General features: G+C 38.8%; 1 protein-coding gene across 1 annotated transcript in view; it reads left to right on the forward strand.

Annotated features, from left to right (window-relative positions):
- The window catches only part of DGKI (diacylglycerol kinase iota), a 599,484-nt gene that overhangs the window by 490,840 nt on the left and 88,446 nt on the right, over nt 1-20,198 (forward strand). Inside the window, 2 exon segments of the mRNA XM_043965727.1 lie at nt 844-971; nt 2,105-2,227. Coding sequence (XP_043821662.1) covers nt 844-971; nt 2,105-2,227 — 251 coding nt within the window.

A 20,198-nucleotide genomic window follows, 5' to 3' on the forward strand; every position in this document is an offset into this window, starting at 1 on the left:
TATAGACCTATTACCCTGTAGCTCCTCAACGTGGTCATGTCCAGACCACACCCCCAGTGCCATTCCTGATGGGAAAGGCCAGCCTTAGAGCTCCAGAACCCTAGTCAAGGTCTTCCTGGAGCCAGTTAGAATTCAGATTGGCTGTGATTTAAATGGCTACTTGACATCCTATAGTGTACTCATTTCTTAGGGATTTTTCCAAGGTCCTTTGTTATTCAGTCATTTTAGTTGTGTCTGACTCTTCACCCAATTTGGGGTTTTCTTGGTAAAGATACTGGAGTGGTTTGCCATTTCCTTCTCCAGTTCATTTTAAAAATAAGGAAACTTAGGTAAACAAAGTTAAGTGACTTCTCAAGGTCACACAGCTAGTAAGTTTCTGAGGCCAGATTTGAACTCAGGAAGATGTCTTCCTAACTCCAGGCTTAGCACTCTATCCACTGTACCACCTAGCCGCCCCCTCTAAGGTGGTTATTTATATCTTAATCCAGATGGTAATTCTGGGACACTCCAAATCCATTCTGACAAACCAGATTTTCTTCCCTGCTAGACTTAGAGTCAAGAAATTCTGCCTCAGACAGTAACTGTGATTATGGGGAAGTCATTTAGTTTCTTAGCCTTAATTTCTTCAACTGGAAAATGAAAATAATATAGCACTTTCTACATAGGGTTGTTGCGAGGCCCAAATAAGATAATGTGTGAAAAATAATTTGAAACTTTAAGGCACTATATGAATATCCATTTTGCTGTTTTAACATCAGCAACAACAATAACCATGATAATGCTAATAATGATGGTGATGATGCTAATAATTGATGGTGATGATGATAAATAATATTTTCCTAGGAACATTTGCACTTTGTGATGGAAATTTCACAAGATGAGATTTTTATCCTGGATCCAGATATGGTGGTATCACAGCAAGCAGGGACACCGCCAGGGATGCCCGATCTGGTGGTAGAACAGGCTTCTGGGTGAGTGAGCATATTTTTACAGGGGTGGTTAGTGAGGAAGAAGCAGCTGGCATCTGTGGTGTAAGGGCCAAATTTTAATTGGGGAGTATTAGTTAGGTGGCTCGCCATAATATTGGGATAAGGAAGGAGATTAACAGCCTCTTTCAAAAAAAAATGAAACAGGGTTTATTAACAAGAATGAATTTAAAACACAAGTAATATTAGTAGAACTAGGGACAAGGGGAAAAGGGAACAGGGGAAGGAAAATAATATGACCTTGAATCACACCAACGGGACTCAGCTGTTCCCAAAGAGCAAAATGGCTGTGCCCAGTCTCTCTCCCTCTCACACACCCAATGGAGAATCTCCTCCCTTCTTTTTCCCAGAAAACCTCAGGCTGTCAGCACACAGCCCCAAGCTAATTGGCTGGCAGCCCTGATTGACAGTCACATGACTGCCCTCACTCAGCTTCTAGTCATTATAATTTGGTCAGGCCCATGTAGGTGTTGGCGCATGGTGATGAGGTGAGCTGTAGTGTCATGGCGATGGCTACACCCAGTGGGTGGAGCACCATGTCAGCACAGAGATGGCCACACCTCTGGGTCTCGCCTCAGGGCAGAGGGAGCCATGGGGGGCATGCCCGAGGCTTTCTAATTTTAGCCAAAGATGGGGTCCCCAAATCGCAATCAATTCTTACAGTGGCAATTGTGGCTTTGAGTCTGATAACTTCAAGGACCAAAAGGGACACTATAGTGCAAATAGAGTTAGCGTAGTATGTCCAGGAAAGCACACACTTGTTTGGTAAAGACCAGTTTCAGACATGGCACATAAAAGAAGAGAAAAGAGAATGAGGCAAAGATGATATCCTTTCTCAGGGATATACTGAAGTAAGGGCTCCAGGTACCTATAAAGAACAGGGTGTGAAATTTATTAAGAGGGCAGCTAGGATAGTGATAGTGAAGGAAGGAAGGAAGGGAGGGAGGGAGGGAAAGAAAAAGGGAAGAGTCTACTTCATTGGTTGCCTCCGATTTCAATACATTAGTTTCTAGCTTAGGCTAAATTACGTAACCTTGGAGCTAGGGAGAGAACAGATTAAATGCTACCAACCAGAAGCTAACTTTAAAGAATTGGTTGGTCTCTTTTTCTACCCAAAGGATTTCAGATTGGTGGAACCCTGCTCTCCGAAAACGCATGCTGAGTGACAGTGGCTTGGGAAAGATGTCACCACACTTTGATGTTTCTGAGAAGAAAGACTTCAGCCACTCACACATGCTACCGTAAGTACGGGTTTCATGCATCTTGCTTGGAATGTATTGTGGCCATTGCTATCATGTGGATTCATCGACATTAACCAGTAGGTAATGACTCTCCATTTATTTCCCCCCTCAGTATCCTCCCATCTATCACCTGTCTGTCTGTCTGTCTCTGTGTATGTATGTATGTATGTGTATACTTTTAACTATGAGAGTTGTTTCTAGCTTCTTTCTGTATGACATAGTGGCAGTGTAGTATCATGGTTATAGAACTGGCCTCCAAATCAGGAAGACCTGCGTGGGAGTCTTATTTCTGATACATACTGGCTGTGTTGCCTATGCAAATCACTTAATCTCTCAATTCTCTAGGCAACTCTTTAAGACTTTAAGTTGTGGGGGCGGCTGGGTGGCAGTGGATAAAGCACCTGGGCAAGTCACTTAACCCCCATTGCCCTGCAAAAAAAAAAAAAAGACTTTTAAGTTGCATTGGTAGACAGAGCTCCTTCATGTGGGAGATCCCTATGCCAAATGAAATTGTAGGTCCAGTCCTTTTGTGACACTGACCATCACTTTGCTCTCCTTGCCTTCCTTTTGTCATTTTCAGGTAGCTTAAATGTGAGTTAAGTGTGACTTATTCCCTCTTGGGTGTATACTTGATCTTCTCTTCCCTTCTCTCCCTTGGCCATTCACTCCAATCCCTCCTCCCACTACCTCATGTAAATGACTTTAAAGTTTCAATCTCCTGCCCTGCCTGCTCCTTCAGCTCCAAACCCACAGCTTGGCCTAAAAGTTTTACCAGCATCTGAAAATCAGCACGTCTCAAGCCACACTTTCACTCTTCCTTCTGAACCTGCTCTTTGTATATAATAGGAGAGGTAAACACGACCCTCTTGTCAAGTGTAGTATAGTGGGAAAACCTTGATTCCAGTCATGGTGCCACATGTCCTACCTATGTGACTTTGCCTCAAGTCATTTGGGTCTCAGTTTGCTCAGCTGTAAAATGAAAAGATTATTGTAGGAGACAAATCTTTGACCTCTGTTCAGATAAGTTATGTTTGAATAGCAATGGTTATTCTGCTAAATGCAAAGGAGAAGGGAGTTGGCTTAATTTGAAGCATACAGAATGTAGGTGGGGCACAAAATATTTCAACTCTGAGACAGCATGCTACTAAAGGAACTTATTTATCATTTACCCTTTGCTTTCCCCTCATATATGTAATCTGATAGGTTTCCAGGCCCTGACAGTTCTACCTGTACATACAAGGGTTCTTACCTGGGATCTGTGAGCTTGTGTTGTTTTTACAATTTAATAACTTCATTCCAATATTCTTGGTTTCCTTTGTAACCTTACAAATTTTGTTTTATGCATTTAAAAGCATTATTCTGAAAAGGGTCCATAGCTTCTGCAGATAGCCAGAGGGATCCATGACACAGAGAAAAGGTTAAGCACCCCTGAAAAATGTCTTTCATTTGCACTGTCTTCTGTATTCACCTGGCCATAGCTGTAGTGTAGCTATGGCCCTAGCTGTGGTACAGGCCCCCAGTATTTCCCACCTGAACTTTTGTAATAATAACATTCTTACAAGTCTTCTTTTTTCACATCCTCCAGCCCCAAAGCATCCTTCAAACCTGCTCAAAAATCTTCAACAGCATCCCATTGCTTCCTGAATCAACTTAGTCTCCTTTGATTGGAATTTAAGGTCCTCCACAACCTCGTGCCACCTCACCTTTTCAGCTCTTTTTCATGTTACTCTTTTGCATTTAATGCTCAAACCAAAATGGATCATTTTCTACCATCATCTTTTCAGTACACTGGGAACATGTCCTTCACTTTCCTGTCTTTTTTCCTTTGTTCACACTATCCCTATGTCTGGAACATTCTTCTTCTGTCTCTTTCTTCCTATTGAATATTTGTCTAACCCTTAGAACCCAACTCAATGCTACCTCTTCAATTACACCTTCCATAATCACCCCATTAGTAATGCATGTCCAATTCATATCATAATAGAACTTGGCTTTGCACCCTTCATTTATATATATATATATATATATATATATTCTGTATTATAGAGTTATAAACACAACTCTATAATATGTATTATCCTTGGACTAGACTATAAGCTCTATGCACTTACTAGCTCTATGACCCTGGGCAACTCACTTAACTTTTCTCAACTATCAAAATTCTGAGCATGGTCAATTTATTAGCAAAGCTAGCAATTGTCAGTAAACTGGGTCCAAGGCTCTTCAGTAACCAAGAATACATCTGGCAGTCAAGACAGCTCTTTTAGAGTAATACAGAGGAACACCAAAATAGACAGTGACATGAATTTGGTGTAAAAACCGGTATATCTCCCTTCAGATTAGTCAGTGCCAAGGTCACTAACTGCAATTTACATCAGTGAAAGTCCAGTAGTTGGCAGTTTCTGACAAAGAATAAGCATTTGCAGTTTACATGTTACTTACTTCTAATAGATCATAATATAGATCAGAACTTTATTGGGTGGAAAATTCTGAGGAAGGGAATTTAGGGGGTGAAGGGTGGCTAAATAGGGAACTAACAGCTACAAGTTTAAGGAGTTTGGAGGCACATACTAAGGGAGAGTAACTAATATATAATAAATTGATTAAGCCTTAATAAAAAAAAGTAGTATATCAAATGTTAATATCACACAACTTCAGTTTCTTTATCTATAAAATGCATATAATAATAGTACCTATACCACAGTGTTATTCTGAGGATCAAATAAGATGAAATATGTAAAGATTCTTACAAACCTTTAATTACTAGCTATTATGATGACTATAATTTTGGTTATCATGATATTCATGATGGTGATGATTCAGGGAAGTATTATGACTTACTTATATTTCATATATTTCCTAGTGTTGAGAATAATTCCCTGCATATGCTGACACATTAGGCACATCACATTTTTATCCAAGTGAAATAAAGGAAAGTTGAGGCCTGATAGAAACCATAAGAGGAACTTCTGCTCATCTGAATCTTCTTCAACCAGATTATAGTTTTACATATGTCTGGGATCAATGGCATTTTGTACCCTACAAAGTGATTTGTTTTTCCTATGCTTATCAGTTGGTGAGAAGGATGAATTTGCATGATTTAAAGTATAAAAAGTATAATCATAGGATTTACTATTTTTATTGCCATTCTTATTTGAAGCAGTAGTACTTATTTCTTTCAGGTTCTCCTAAGCCTGTGGATCTGGGTCATTATGTAATAAAGAAATTATCTTTGTTGGCATGATATTAATGAAGATGAGTACATTCCATTTATATTTCATCATTCATGATATTCTCTTAAAGCAAGACTCGGTAGGGTTAGGGTACATTTTGTAGTCAGGCTCACTTAGTATGGAATTACAAGCAGATTGATTCACCTCTGTGGTTCCTATAGATTCACCCTAATTTGTTACCTTTGGGTTGGTCTCTAGTTCTCCCTGGGTTACAGAAGGGTACAAAAAATAATACTTTGAAGTAACCATAGATATAGACATTGAGACTAAACACAAGGCCTGGGGTACACCTTAGTGATGCTAAGAGAAGGGCCATGGAATAATCTCAGTGAACTTCTGTTCATTACTTTACGTCAGTATAAGCTGCTGGATGCCCTGGTATCAACTGGTGAGACAAGATTATGCATTATAAGTAAATGAAGACTCTAAATGATTCTACTGTGCCAAAAGGGATAGAGGGGGGAAAAAGAGGAGGAAAATCTAAAACTAATTATTACATTGGCACAGATAGTACTCTTTCAACCTTGAGGCAAAAAGAGATTTCATTTTAATTATTCCTCTGCAAGGGGTCGGTGTGGGGGTAGCTAATCATCCTTTTTCTTCAGTATTAAGCTGAGCCAGTGTGTTAGATTTCAGGTGGTATTTTGATTACTTACATTTCAGGGTAATTTTCTCCCTAGGGCCCTTTGCTATAGGATTGAAGTTGGTAATACAAGAAAAGTCAGGAAAAGGTTGATGGCTTTAAAGATTTCTCTCTTAACCCAGGTTCAGCATGAACTTTAGTTCAAAATGGTTGTAGAGCACTCATAGCTACAGAAATTAAAGCCAAACAAAAACACTGCTTTGACTTATGGCATAGTTCTAGATTGGAAATAGGGAAGTTGGTCCGAAACCCAACTGTGTTGGGCTTGGTGACAACAGACAAGCCATCTCTGAGCCTCTTTCTTTGCCTCTGTAAAATGTACATGACCTCTGAACTTTCTTTCCCATTTGAAATTTTTGAATTACATGAATTTTGTCTGTGGATGAGAAAGTCTGGCCAGAGTGCTGATCTGGGATCAGTTTAAATGCTACCTTTGAGACCTGTTAACTTTGTGAACATGGACATATCACCTAAGCTTTCTGAGCCTCAGTTTCTCTATTGGTAAATCTATAATGATAATACTTACAGTACCTATTTTGCAGGGCTATTGTGATGTTCAAATGAGATCATGTATGTAAAGTGCCTTGCATACCTAAAATCACTACATAAACATCTGTTATCATAGCAACCTTCTCCATGTTTAGGGCCCAGCCTATAAATGGGATAATTCCTCTTAATGCAATAGTCTAGTTTCTAATTTTTCTATTGATAGTAATGATGACAACTAACATTTATATGTCATTTTGAGATTTGTTATGTGCTTTATACATAGTATCTGATTTATATGATATTTAAATGCAGCTCCGTGACATTGGTGCTATTATTATTCCCATTTTATAGATGAGGAAACTGAACCTGAGAAAGGTCAAGTGATTTGTTAAGTCTCACAAGTCAGTAAATGCTTAAAGCAGAATTTGAAGTACCATCTTCCAGACTTCAAATCCCATACTCTAGCCACAGTGCTTCTCAATTGCCACAGGAGTCTAATCCTGATTGTTTCACGTTCTCAGGAAGGGATTAATTCTCTTATATTCATTGTACCTCCTATTGAAAGCAGAGGCTTGCTTTATGCTTAGTTGTGTTTCTGTATTTGTACATACTGTGTAAATAAAAACATGGTAAATCAACTCCCATATTCCCACTGGAATTCTGTTGCCTTTCAGAAAGACTTTATCCTAATTTCTGATTTAACTCCTGTTGGCTATAGAGCTCCTGAAACTTGAGCTTCCTCTCCCTCATCTGCATCATCTTTCTCCACATTCAAATAAATCACTGTCTATAAAGAAATACTTAAGCATATTAGAATGACTTATGATTTCTAGAGAAATGCTTTAGCAAATCCTCCAGGAAAGCCCATTTCTTTAATAAGTATAAATTATTCCCAGCAAAGCCACTTTCCCATCCCAGGAGTTGTTGAAGAAAAGAAGAAAATATTCAGTAGCCTCAAAGAAGATGATAAGGTCATACATCTGGTTTAGAAGGAACTTTAGAGTCCAACCAATCCAACCTTCCCAGATGAGGAAACTGAGGCTTGAAGAGGTTAAGTGATTTGTTTAGGATGACAAAGGTAATAGGTGTCAGAGGTGGGATTTTTCCTCTGAAGTATGTTGCCTCAATGATCCAGACATACCAACTTTGAGACATGGAGAATCATAGAGGACAATGCAACATTATTTTGATCATGGGAAGAAACAAGCATTTATTAAGGTCCTGCCATGTGCCATACACTCTACTAAGCACTCTATAAATGTTATCTCATTTAATCATCACAATAACCACAGGGTCATAGGTGCTATTTTATAGTCGAGGAAACAGACAGATAGAGCTTAAGTTACTTGTCCAGCATCATATAGCTAATAAATGTCTGAGGTCATATTTGTTATCAGGTCTTCCAGATTTCAGGCCCAGTACTCTGTTAGCTGTTCAACCACTACTGGAATTTTGTTAAAATGTTATAAACCATTGACACTGTATAGCATTAGATCATGTTAACCATCCCTGATACAATAGCAAGAGTGCTAGACTCAAGGGTTCAGCAATAGATTTGTGTTTGAGCCTTTTCTCTGGTATTTACTGGCTGTGTGACAAGTTTTTCTGAGTCTCAGTTTCCCTATATGTGACATGGCAAGATCAATATAGGAATGACCATACCCATAAAACCTACCTCACAGAATTGCCGTGAGGCTCAAATTAGATACAATGTATGAATTGCTTTATAAATCTCAAAGTTGTATGTTTACATATCTGCTAATCTATGAAAAAATCCAGATTTGTATAAAAGATAGATTCATATAGGGTTCATTCATAGTGTTAGGTTCCATAGAATGTCACATAAGGATGTAGTCTCAGTGTTACAGATGCTTTGAGTCTGGTGGAGGGAATAATACACGAACAATAACAATACAAAACAGTAGGATGAGAACATAAGAAAGACACAGATTAGGCACTTTTTGAGGCCCTTTCAAGAAGGGAGACCTCGGGGCAGCTAGGTGGCACAGTTGATAGTGCACTGGCCCTGGGTTCAGGAGGACCTGAGTTCAAATCCAGCCTCAGACACTTGACACTTAGTAGCTATGTGACCCTGGGCAAGTCACTGAACCCTCGTTGCCCCGAATTCAGCAGTCATTTTGTAGAAGTAAGATTGGGAATGGTCACCTAGAGGATATGACATTGCTGGATAGGGAAAGACTGATGTCACTGCTCTTCATGTGACTCTGAAGTCACATTTCTATAGATTATCACTAATCAAAAGATTCATATCTACAGAATATTAGAGTATAGAATAGGCTTAAAATGTAGTAGACGAGATTTAGATTATATGTGAGGCAGAACTTCTCGACAGTGAAATGTGATAACTGGCTGGTCACCAAAGGACCTTGGGGCATCTATTTTACTGACTGTCTTTAAGATTAGAGAGCAGCTACATCCGAGTGGTGTACGTGATAGAAAGAGCCACAGGGCTAGGGGACAAGAGACTTTATATCTATTTCTGGAGCTGTGTACTATGTGACCCTTGAAAAGATCTAGAGCTTTCTGGGTTTCAACCTGCTCCTCTGAGGCTAGTGTGGTAGTGTGCACCTGTAGTCTCCAAACTGCTGGAGAAGCTGAGGCTGATAGATCACTTCAGTTTAAGAGGATAGAGTTGTAGCAGGGCAAAAGCCCATTGGTTTCCATGCTAAGTCTGACACCAGCATGATGAGTCCCCAGAAGTAGCACTGGGATGTTAAACCAGCCAAGGTCAAAAATGAAGCTGGTAAAATAAAACCTGTGTTATGATCCATAGTCGTGTCAGGCCCATGAGTAGTCACTGCATTTCTATCCTGAGTGAGATAGAAAGACTTACTCTCAAAAAAGTGACCTGGATTGGGTGATTTCTAAGGTCCTTTCCAATTCCTAAAGGTGAGTCAATATCAAGAATTGATGAATTATTATGTAAGCAGATGGATGGTTTGTATGACCTTGGTAAGGCCTGTATACTCTTTGAACTTGGATACACTTTTCAAGAATTAGGACTCAGTGCTTTCATGAAGGGTTCTTAAAGTAATCTTTTTAAAAAGTTCTAAAATGACTTTGTGTCATTTGGTCATATGTACAGAAGTACAAAAGGAAGGCCAGGAATAATAATAATAATAATAATAATAATAATAATAATAGCTATATTTATGTAGCACTTTCTATGTGCTAGGCATTTGCTAAGTCTTTTACAAATATTATCTCATTTGATCCTTACAACAACCCTGACAGGTAGGTGCTATTATTATCTCCATACTACTGATGAGAAAATGGAGTCAGAGTTTAAGAACTTACCCATGGTCACACAGCTGCTAAGTTTTCTGAGTTTAGAATTGAACTCTGGTCATTCTGACTCCAAGTCTGGCACTTTATGCACTATAACAGCTAGCTACCCCTAGTAAGGCAGAACTGAATCACTCTTCAGGCATTGGGCTACTGAGGAAGCAAAGCATTGGCTGATTGAGACAGTCATTTGTCCAAATTCTTTAAGACCAAATGCATCAGCTAACAGATGGGAAAATCTTGGCTTTCTGATCAGATTAAAAATATCTAGGCTCAAACAGTTCATTGCATGGAAACCAATGTTGTTCCCCCAACGGCAATATTCCTACCCTGGTACCTTTGCACAAACTGTTTCTTATGTCTGTAATGTTCTGTCACCTTACCTCTATCTCTGAAAGTTCTTAGCTTCCTTCAAGGCCAAGTTCAAGTACCATCTCCTATAAGAGTGATATCCTGATTCCCTGAGTTATACCCTTTCCACTCCAAAATTACTGTGAATGTATACTTATTTACTTATCTGTGTGCATTTGTAGTTTTCCTACAGTAGAATGGGATATTTTTAAAAGAGGACCTGAGGGGCAGCTAGGTGGCGCAGTGGATAGAGCACCGGCCTTGGAGTCAGGAGTACCTGAGTTCAAATCTGGCCTCAGACACTTAACACTTACTAGCTGTGTGACCCTGAGCAAGTCACTTAATCCCAATTGCCTCACTAAAATTAAAAAAAAAAAAGAGGACCTGAGTCATTGTTATCTCATCCAAGTGTTTAAGACCATATCTGGCACAGTGAAAGGACTTAACCAAAGCTAGTTGAGTTAAATAATGTTGGTGTTGCTTTGTTAAGGAACAGACTGAGCTAAGCTCAAATTTCCACCATTAAGATAGAGATTATGGTTCTGGCAGTGAAGAAAGAATGCTGTGAGAAAAAAAAAAAGAATGCCTTGATTACCATATTAGTTAAGTACAATAAGGGTAGTATATGCAGAGAATGCATATCAACATCTTTGGCTCATTCTCTGTCTAGCATGTAATAGGAGCTTCATAAATATTTATTGATAATTTGCTTGTTTGGGTCATAATTGTTATCTCAAATAATGGAGTTATTATTTTTGTAGACATGTAAATTTTTAGGTGGCGGCTAAGAGTAGAGGATGAAAGAAGAGGAAATTTGGAAAATTCTATTTATAAAATTCTGCTTTTCTTAGCAAATACTAACCTAATAACTTATCACTCTTCCATTGATCTTACATCCATCTTGAGCAGTTTAGAGAGAAGCAGCTGAGCAGACCATCTAGACTTTCTACCTTTTTCTTGAAGAATGGGCCATTATATGCATTCACCCCATTGGATGAACTATCCAAAGTGGATTTTCTTGCATCTCTCCCTTCCTTGGAGAGTTGGAGGATTATAGATACATAATGGCCCATGCATTGTCAGACACAATTCCTTTGTCTGTCAGATGCCACTCCATATTGGTAAATAAGGATGAGCTTTGGAAGAACCCTTTAAAATAGCACCCAAGAATAGAGCCTTAGGCCTTTTGATTTATCTTTTCTCATTTTACACATATGTTTCTTTTCTCAGCAATTCTCTTCCTTCCCCTCTTAAAAACATCCAGGCTTAGAAGTGAAATCAAATAATCATTCTGCTACTTGGACTCTCTGCCTGCTTGTTTTGGCAGATAATAACACTTAAAACATACCCTGTAAATACTTCTAAGCTACAAATTGGCATCTGTAGAGAAACCTTTTTGCAAACCACCAGCCCATGTACCAAGATGTTCTCTAACCCTTTTTTTTTCTTTTTCAAAAAGCTTTAACTTTATTTTTCCCTTCTTCCCTCCCTGATTCATTCTTGTCTCTTTTCAGGCTATTCGATAAAGAATTGATCCTAATGGGGAAAAAATAATATTCACTACAAAGGTATCAGGTATCTTACCATGAACAGAACCCATTTGGCTACAGTTTGGTTGTGAAATGCCCTTTGAACATAGCAATCAGATAAGAGCTAGGAAGTTAATCTTCTTAGTGGAATGCAAGTTTTACTGGAATGTTTCTCAAAGATGAAATCAGTGCTGACAGGATAGAGATAACTCTGTGCATCTGTTTCTCTGAGATACTTGTCCCTCCAGCCACAAATCTTCTTGGCTAATCACTCAGACTGGCAAAATGCAGCTGAGCTTACTTCAATCTTCTTTTGCGTCTTTTCTTCCTGCCTCCTCCCAGCTGTTGTTACCATCTTTGTTTAGTCAAGCATGTAATAACAATTTAGCCTGTTTATATTTGCAAATTCCTTTAAGAATATTCTTATTCTGTCTTCTTCCCAATCCTTCCCAACTCAATTAAATGGATCAGTACTATAGTCCTAACTGGGAAATAGAGGCATAGAACACTTGCTCAACTGGGTGGAAGTCCCATGGCAAATTACGGCAGAGCCAGAATGGGTACTTCTGTATGTGCCAAGCCATATTGTGAATGTCAATGAATTTCATAGTCTTAGTCATCTGGTTAAAAATTTACCTAAGATCAAATGGCCTACAGGTACCATCCTTGCATACCCTATGGCCCAGTCCATCTGCTTTTCCTGTACTTGCTTTCTTCACTGTCATTTCTATAACCATGACAAGGACTATGGTATTTGTATCCAAATGTTGGGAGTTCACTATCCTTGATGCAGCAAAGAATGTTATAAAAATCCTTGCAGATCTTTTCTATATTTCATGTTTGTTGTCATCTTTCCAGTTTCATCTCTAAAACACTTTTATGATAAATATGCTTAATTGGGATGGGGTCTTACTGAACCTTGTTTAAGCTGTTTTTCTACATTCACCATTTCTTATGGTTTTATAAAGCAGCCATGATCATAAACTTCCAACATCCTTCTTTATAAGATTTACAAATGATTTTATATTCTAAACTGTTTTATTTGGCCACCATAACTTTGTGGATGGCCAATAAGTCAAGTGTTTGTTGACTAAAATTATTTCTGTGCTTTATGTCTCTTATGACATCAGTTGATTTATGTCAGTTAAATTTCTAAATGAAAGTGTTTTATTCTGTGTTGATATCCTTTCCTCCATCCAGTTCCCATTTTGGCAACAATAACTTGTTTAATTAGGTCAGGTTGGAGTTGGTTTGATTGCATCCCATGTTTCTTTCTCATTTTTATTCTTTTAACTATCTACAGATTTTGATATTTATAAATTAGTAGTATGGCTTTACAAAAGCAGCAAAATCAGGATTACTTCCTGTATGGATAATGGATTCTTTCAGTCTATTAATATTGCATTTTTGTGCTATTATTCAATGGTCAGAGAGGCAGTATGGATTAATGCATAGAGATGGCCTCTTAGATTAGGTATAACTCCTGTCTCTGACCCATATAGGCTGTGTAAACCTGGGAGAGTCATTTAACTTCTCATTGCCCTAGGAAAACTCTGTAAAACTGTAACTCTCTAAGACTAAATTCCCATTTTATTGGTAGAGGGAATTTATTTACCTGAGAGTTCCCTGTTTCAATAATATCTCAAGTCAATTTATTATTCCTGTACGGCGATCACCATATTCAGTGCTTTTTAATTATTTTCTCAAAGGAAGTTATTCATAATGAGGAAGCATGTTGTTTCTCTGTAGTCTTTGCCTTCTATCTTTTCTTACTACTGACATATATTGTCATCATATCATGTTGGGTTTGGTTTTTTTTTTTGGTTTTTGGTTTTTTGCCATATTCACCTATGCCCATTTTTTCTTTTTTTTTTAAATCATAAAAGTATTTTATTATTTTCCAGTTACATGTAAACAATAATTCAAAATAATACTGAGTCTTATGTGGCCCTCTTCAACTTTTGCACTGACAGTGGCAAAATGCTGGAAAAGGATGCAAAATGTATTAAAAATCACACCATTGTTTTTCATAAAATTTTTATTTCCAAATTTTTCTCCCTCTGTCCCTTCCCCTCCACAAGACAGAAAGCAATCTGATAAAAAGTTATATATGTACAGTCACATTAAACATATTATTGCATTAGTCATGTTGTGAAAGAAGAATCAGAACAAAAGGGAAAACATCAAAAATTTTAAAAAATCAAAAACAAAAGTAGAAACAGTATGGTTCAATTTACATTTAGAATCCACAGTTGTTTTTTCTGGATGTGGAGAACATTTTCCATCATGAGTTCTTTGGAATTGTCTTGGATCATTGTATTATTGAGAAGAGTCAAGTCTATCACAGTTGATCATCACACAATGTTGCTGTTACTGTGTACACTGTAATGATTGGAATGATGCCACCTGCTGGAGACTTACTGTAGGAAAGCTCCACCATGAGGAGAAGGCCTCTGAGGGCAAGGCCACGCAGCTTTTCTTTGTCATCAGGAAGTGACATTTGCTTGTGGGAAGAAGAGGGGGTGAGGCTGGCTCGGGCTCTTTTCTCAGGACTCGGGTGGAGAAGGGAGCTAGAAATGTGCTCTCCCTTTAATAGATAGATGAATCTAGGCCTTTCTCTTTCTTTTCACCAAATTCTTATTCTCCTTAATAAATGCTTAAAAGTCTAACTCTTGCTAAAGCTTATAATTTATTGTCAACCACTCATTAGATATTTTAGACAGACTAGCTAGAATTTTAACCCCTTACATGGTTCTGCTGACATAACTCAGCATCAGTTCACTTAAGTCTTTCCAGGTTTTTCTGAAATCTGTCTGCTCTTCATTTCTTACAGCACAATAATATTCCATTACTTTCATATACAACTTGCTTAGCCATTCCCCAACTGATGGGTATTCCCTCGATTGCCAATTCTTTGCCACCACAAAGAGAGCTGCCATAAATATTTCTATGTATGTGGGTCCTTTTCCCTTTTTTATGATCTCTTTGGGATATAGAACTAGTAGTTATGCCCATCATTTTATTTAAGTCACAGAACATCAAATAATATGTTGATTTAACTTCAAGGGTCACACAAGTTCTTTGTAAACTTTTTCTACATATTCATCCTTTGCAATAGATGGTGCAGAAACTGCATTCTGGGGAAATACTTATTTCAATTACTGCATTGAAGATAAAATATCCTACAGATTCAAGATAATCAAATGTTCTACAAATGTTATTTCTTATTGCATGTGGATGAATAATAAAAAACAGATCTTTCAATTCCTTTATTTGCCTCTCCAAGGAGAACCTGCGAGCCATCCTTCAATTTCACTGTAAATTATTTCTGTCTTCTGTCTTTATTTAAAATATAGTGAAAATGTCAAGATCAATAAGAATTAATTCCCATAGTAGTACATCCATTCCTTAGTTGTTGGACAACAGGTTCACAAGCAGCGCATCAGTGGTTAAGTTGATGTTTATAGATGTTCGAAAAATGGTGTGATTTTTAATATCCCAAAGAGATCATCCTTTTCCAGCATTTTCCCACTATCAGTGCAAAAGTACAAGGGGGTCACATAAGCCTCAGTATTATTTTGAAGTATTGTTTCATAGGTTACAATGGCCAAGGAATTCATCATTAATTGGGCAGTGTATTCATATTGAGTCTCTCTGTACTTAGCCAGGCTGGTCCTTGAAAAGCAGATGTAGTTTGTTGCTGGAACCATACTCAAAGCCTTTCTAGCATTGGAGAAACTATCAAAGCTTTTGCTCTGTTGGCATAAAACTTGAAAACTGGGGCAGCTAGGTGGAGCAGTGGATAGAGCGCCAGCCCTGGAGTCAGGAGTACCTGAGTTCAGATCTGGCCTCAGACACTTAACACTTACTAGCTGTGTGACCCTGGGCAAGTCACTTAACACCAATTGCCTCACTAAAAAAACAAACAAACAAACAAAAAACTTGAAAACCCAGGGTTACCTTCACACCATAAGGAGGCATCAGAGTAGGAATTTATGGACAACCCATCATAGTCAATAGAGAATAACTACTCAGCCTCCACAAGGCTGTGCCCTTGAAATAAAGTCTCTTCAAAATATATTTTAAAATATGATGGTATTATCTGAAAAATAATATGAATACCCATACTCACATTTTATACAAGCCAGACTTAGTGGCAATGGGATACTGGGGGTGGTAGAAAGATATTTGTATCATTATGACAGCTTAGGAGTAAAGGTCACATACAAAGGTATTATTATAATTGCTCTTTTTACATATTTGCTCTCTACTTATCTTCCGTGATAATGAGTCTATATGTAGACAATCTAAAGATAATTCATATTCAGCTTTGGAATCCACTTCCATATTTCCATTTGATTCTGCCTTTGCCTGATCTGGAAATTTCCTAAACATCAAAGTATCAAAGACATGATTTGGGTAGAAAATTGAAATTAACTCCTTTAATGGCACTGAAACTATATAAGCATTACTGAAGTGGGAGTGGGAGAGGTAGAATCACCTAAGGAGAAAGCAAGAGTTCTTTTTTTTTCCATCTTAAACAAATGAATCTATTTCTTTTTATTTTATTAATAAAATTTGTGCTTTGAGAAGGGCCAAGCTTTCTCTCCCTCAAGAACCTGGAATGTGTTTGGATGTTCTTTGAGTTTGAGTGAAAGGAAGAATTTGAGGAAAGCACATGGGAAGTGGGAAGAGGCCAAAGGAAGAATAAAGATGTATTTTCTATAACGAATATCATCCTTGGTCTTCCTTGGCTCCTCTGGTACACTAGGTCAAGGCACAGGCTAAGCATTGTGAATTATCTGGAAAATCCATGTAGAAAGGCTGTCTTTGCCTGAATTACCTAATAATTGGCCCTTTCTCCCTGCTTCACTGGCCAGCAGAGCAATAGAGTAACCTATTAAGAGATTTCCCGGAGTTATTGTAAAAAATAAAGCAAGAAGAGACTGGTCCTCCCTTCCTAACACATTCCATCACCTGTCTGAGAGCTTTAAGAGAAGCTAGAAAGGAGGATGAGAGAGACTAATGTGACAAGATCACTTATGTATCATCCTATAAGGAAATGGAAAAATGGTGTATGCATGTCCTTAGGCATTTAGAAATCAGGGTGAGTTATATGAAATGTTGGAGGTGAGGGAGGAAGCTAGAGCTCTGTCTTGTTTTCTGGTGGCTCATCTGAAATCAAGGAGATTTCCTGTAAACTGTGTGTCTAAGCCTTGTAACCCAGCACTGAGAGAACCACCACACACAGGCAGCAAAGGAGCCAGTACAAGCTACTCTCATGTAGCAAGCCAGCTTCTTCTTCCTTGAATCAAACAAAGGCATGATAGTCCCATCAGTTAGGTAAACATAGGAGGAGGTTGGAGTGTGATGGAATAAAACAGACTAAATAGGTAATACCACCAGAAGTAGAGGACCGTGGCTTCTGGAAAATCATGTTCATCTCTCCTCACATTCTGGGCTTGAATACAGGCTGGGAAAGATAGATATCATATTAAATTGGTAAGGGCTCTTAACCTGCTGAGATTCAAGATATGGAGTAGTGGTTAGAATACTGGACTTGGGGGCAGCTAGGTGGTGCAGTGGATAGAGCGCCAGCCCTGGATTCAGGAGGACCTGAGTTCAAATTTGTCCTCAGACACTTGACACTAGCTGTGTGACCCTGGGCAAGTCACTTAACCCCAATTGCCTCACCAAAAAAAAAAAGTATAAGCACTTGAGGCCCTATCTGAGGACAACCTTTCTCTAAAAATAGAATACTGGACTTGGGTCAGGAATCCCTGGGTTTGAACTCTGCCTCAGATATTTATTAGCTTTGGGACTATATGGGGAATCATACCCTTACCTGGGGATACTCTGCCCAAAGGAATATAAGTAAGATGGCAAAAACTCATAAGATCTACCAGGGGTTTGTGCTTGATTTTTTCTAAGGACCACTCAGACCCAAATAACTATGGTTCTCATTGACTGGCCAATAATACTGGCCAAGTGCAAGTCTAAGCCTCATTTAGTCATTGTTTTGCCTCTTGATGGCTCAGAGTGGGTGTAAAAAGCAATTGTTTCTATTTTGGCCAGAAACCCTGAGGGTCTTTCTCCTCCTCCCCCCATGGATTAATTCTCTCTCTCTCTTTCTTTCCTTCCTCCCTTTCTCTCTCCTTCCATCCATCCTCTCTCCTTCCTTCCTTTTCTTGGTAAAAGAGGTCTTTCTTTGCCTCCTTGCTTACCTAGCTTTAATCACTGAATGGGTGTTGCCTCAGGCAAATCGAGACCTGTGAAAGACCTTAACTTAAAAAGGCTAAGGTTTCCCACTGCATACTAGACCATCTCCAGTCATCCTGATCTGTATCTTACCAGTGGACCCAGATGGCTCTGCAGGAGAGAGTGAGGCTGGTGACTACACAGCCCTGCCTCACTTAAATCCAATTCACTGCAAGTCATGACATAACCTCCCCAATGCTGTGGTCCTCTTCCAGAACAAAGGACAAACAACAGCAACAGATATGGGACACTGAAAAAGTTACTTAAATTAACCTCTTAGAATCTGTTTCATTATATCTAAAATATGGGAATTGGATTCAATAAACTCCAAGGCATTTTTCAACTCTGAATTTTTCATTCTAAAAGCATTTTTAAAAATCTGGATAATCAGCAGCGTGGGCAATGCTCATGGTCCTACTAAGTTGCATACATCAGCATCCATTCACACACACCTCTTTAGGGAAACCCATATTATCCTGATTTCATCTCTCAGAAGACTCCCCAGGCTCACTTGGTCCTTTTATTTGCCAACTTGTGTCCATAGTCCAGAAGGCTAGTGTGTTTGGAGTTTGGGCAATGGCCATGGGAAAGAGGAAGCAGGAGGAAAACCTATCCCACTGAGCTCCAAAAACCACTTGCCTGCAATTGAAGAATTATGTGAACCTCACCATTCACTTCTACTTTTCTAATATGCACACATACACACACACAACACACACTTAATTTTCCCAGCAGTGTTTGCTTTTTTTTTGTTTGTTTTGGTGAGGCAATTGGGGTTAAGTGACTTGCCCAGGGTCACACAGCCAGTAAGTGTCAAATGTCTGAGGCCGGATTTGAACTCAGGGCTTTCTGAATCCAGGGCCAGTGCTTTATCCACTATGCCACCTAGCTGCCCCCCAGCAGTGTTTGCTTTTAAAAGCAAAGGAATCTTTAATTGTTTGAATAAGTAGTGGAGTGTTGTTGTTGTTGTTTTGAAGGGTGGGGAGCAAAGGTGGGGGGAGGAAGACAGGAGAACAGAGCAGAAGACATAGCTAACTTTCATACTCCTTAGCCAACTGAGCCTACTTGTGTGGCTAGCCATAGAGAGGGAAAAGATAAAAGAGAATTGAACATATGTAGGTGGAAGAGAATAGAATGTATTATCCTTAACTCCATCTTAGCAGTTGCTAGTGGGAGGTTGGGCATATAAGGGAGGTGGTAAAGGAAATGGGGTAAGAAGGAAGCTGTTCTGTGGTCCCATCTGAACATCTCCAGGATCCATATTCCAGAGGACTTGGGCTTTTGGGACTCTTTTACTATTAGCTATTCTGGAAGCAGAGAGTCACAAACTCTCCTTTGGGATCCTTAATTCCAGAGTCATCTCCCCAGTTCCCTTTCTTCTAGGACGTGAATGTTAGAAATCAGCTTCTGTTCCAATCCTCCATCCCTGGCTAGCTGTTACTAGCTTCCTGAATCCTTGGGCATATGTGCTCCCTGAAAGAGAAGCAGGGAACCCCATTCACCTGTATCTTCCTAAATTTCACATCCAGGGATTTTTGGTTAGTTTCCTTCCATGCCCAGTTCTGCCCTTCCTTCTCTTCAGCCAGTCCAAAGAATGTTTGGTTTGGCTGTGTAAAATGACAGCTGTGCTTAATTACTGCGAAACAAAATAAATATTCTGTATAACATCATATATGTTAGAGTGATTTTATTGTAAGTTTTTAACACTAAACTGCTAATGTATGCTCCTTAAGCTGCTGCTGATGTATCATGAACAGTCAATCACATGTTTTTTAAATTAGAGAAAACATCGGCAGCAATGCTAATGGGCCCTGATAAGTCACCCTGAGGACACTTGGCTGGGGATCCAGTGATTCAAGAGATCAGGCCAGTGGTCCAGCTTAATTATAAAGGGGGTATACTCACTGATTTCCTGCAGGTGATTTGTGTCAGCTAAAATGTAAAATAACCCAATCTGCTCTTTTTTTCTTCTCCCTTTTAAAAACAGGTCTGCTATGCATCCTCCAATAAACAGTCACCTCCTCTGTGCATAGCTTTATTTTAGTATTTTCAGTGTGATCTTTTTTCTCTCATTTCCCATCTTGAAATGTTTTATGCTCTTTTTAAACAGCTGGTGTTTCTATTGTGCAGGTGAAAAAAAAGGTCACGTAGCATTTGCCTCT

This window comes from Dromiciops gliroides, chromosome 5 (genome assembly GCF_019393635.1).
Source record: "Dromiciops gliroides isolate mDroGli1 chromosome 5, mDroGli1.pri, whole genome shotgun sequence".
NCBI lineage: Eukaryota > Metazoa > Chordata > Mammalia > Microbiotheria > Microbiotheriidae > Dromiciops > Dromiciops gliroides.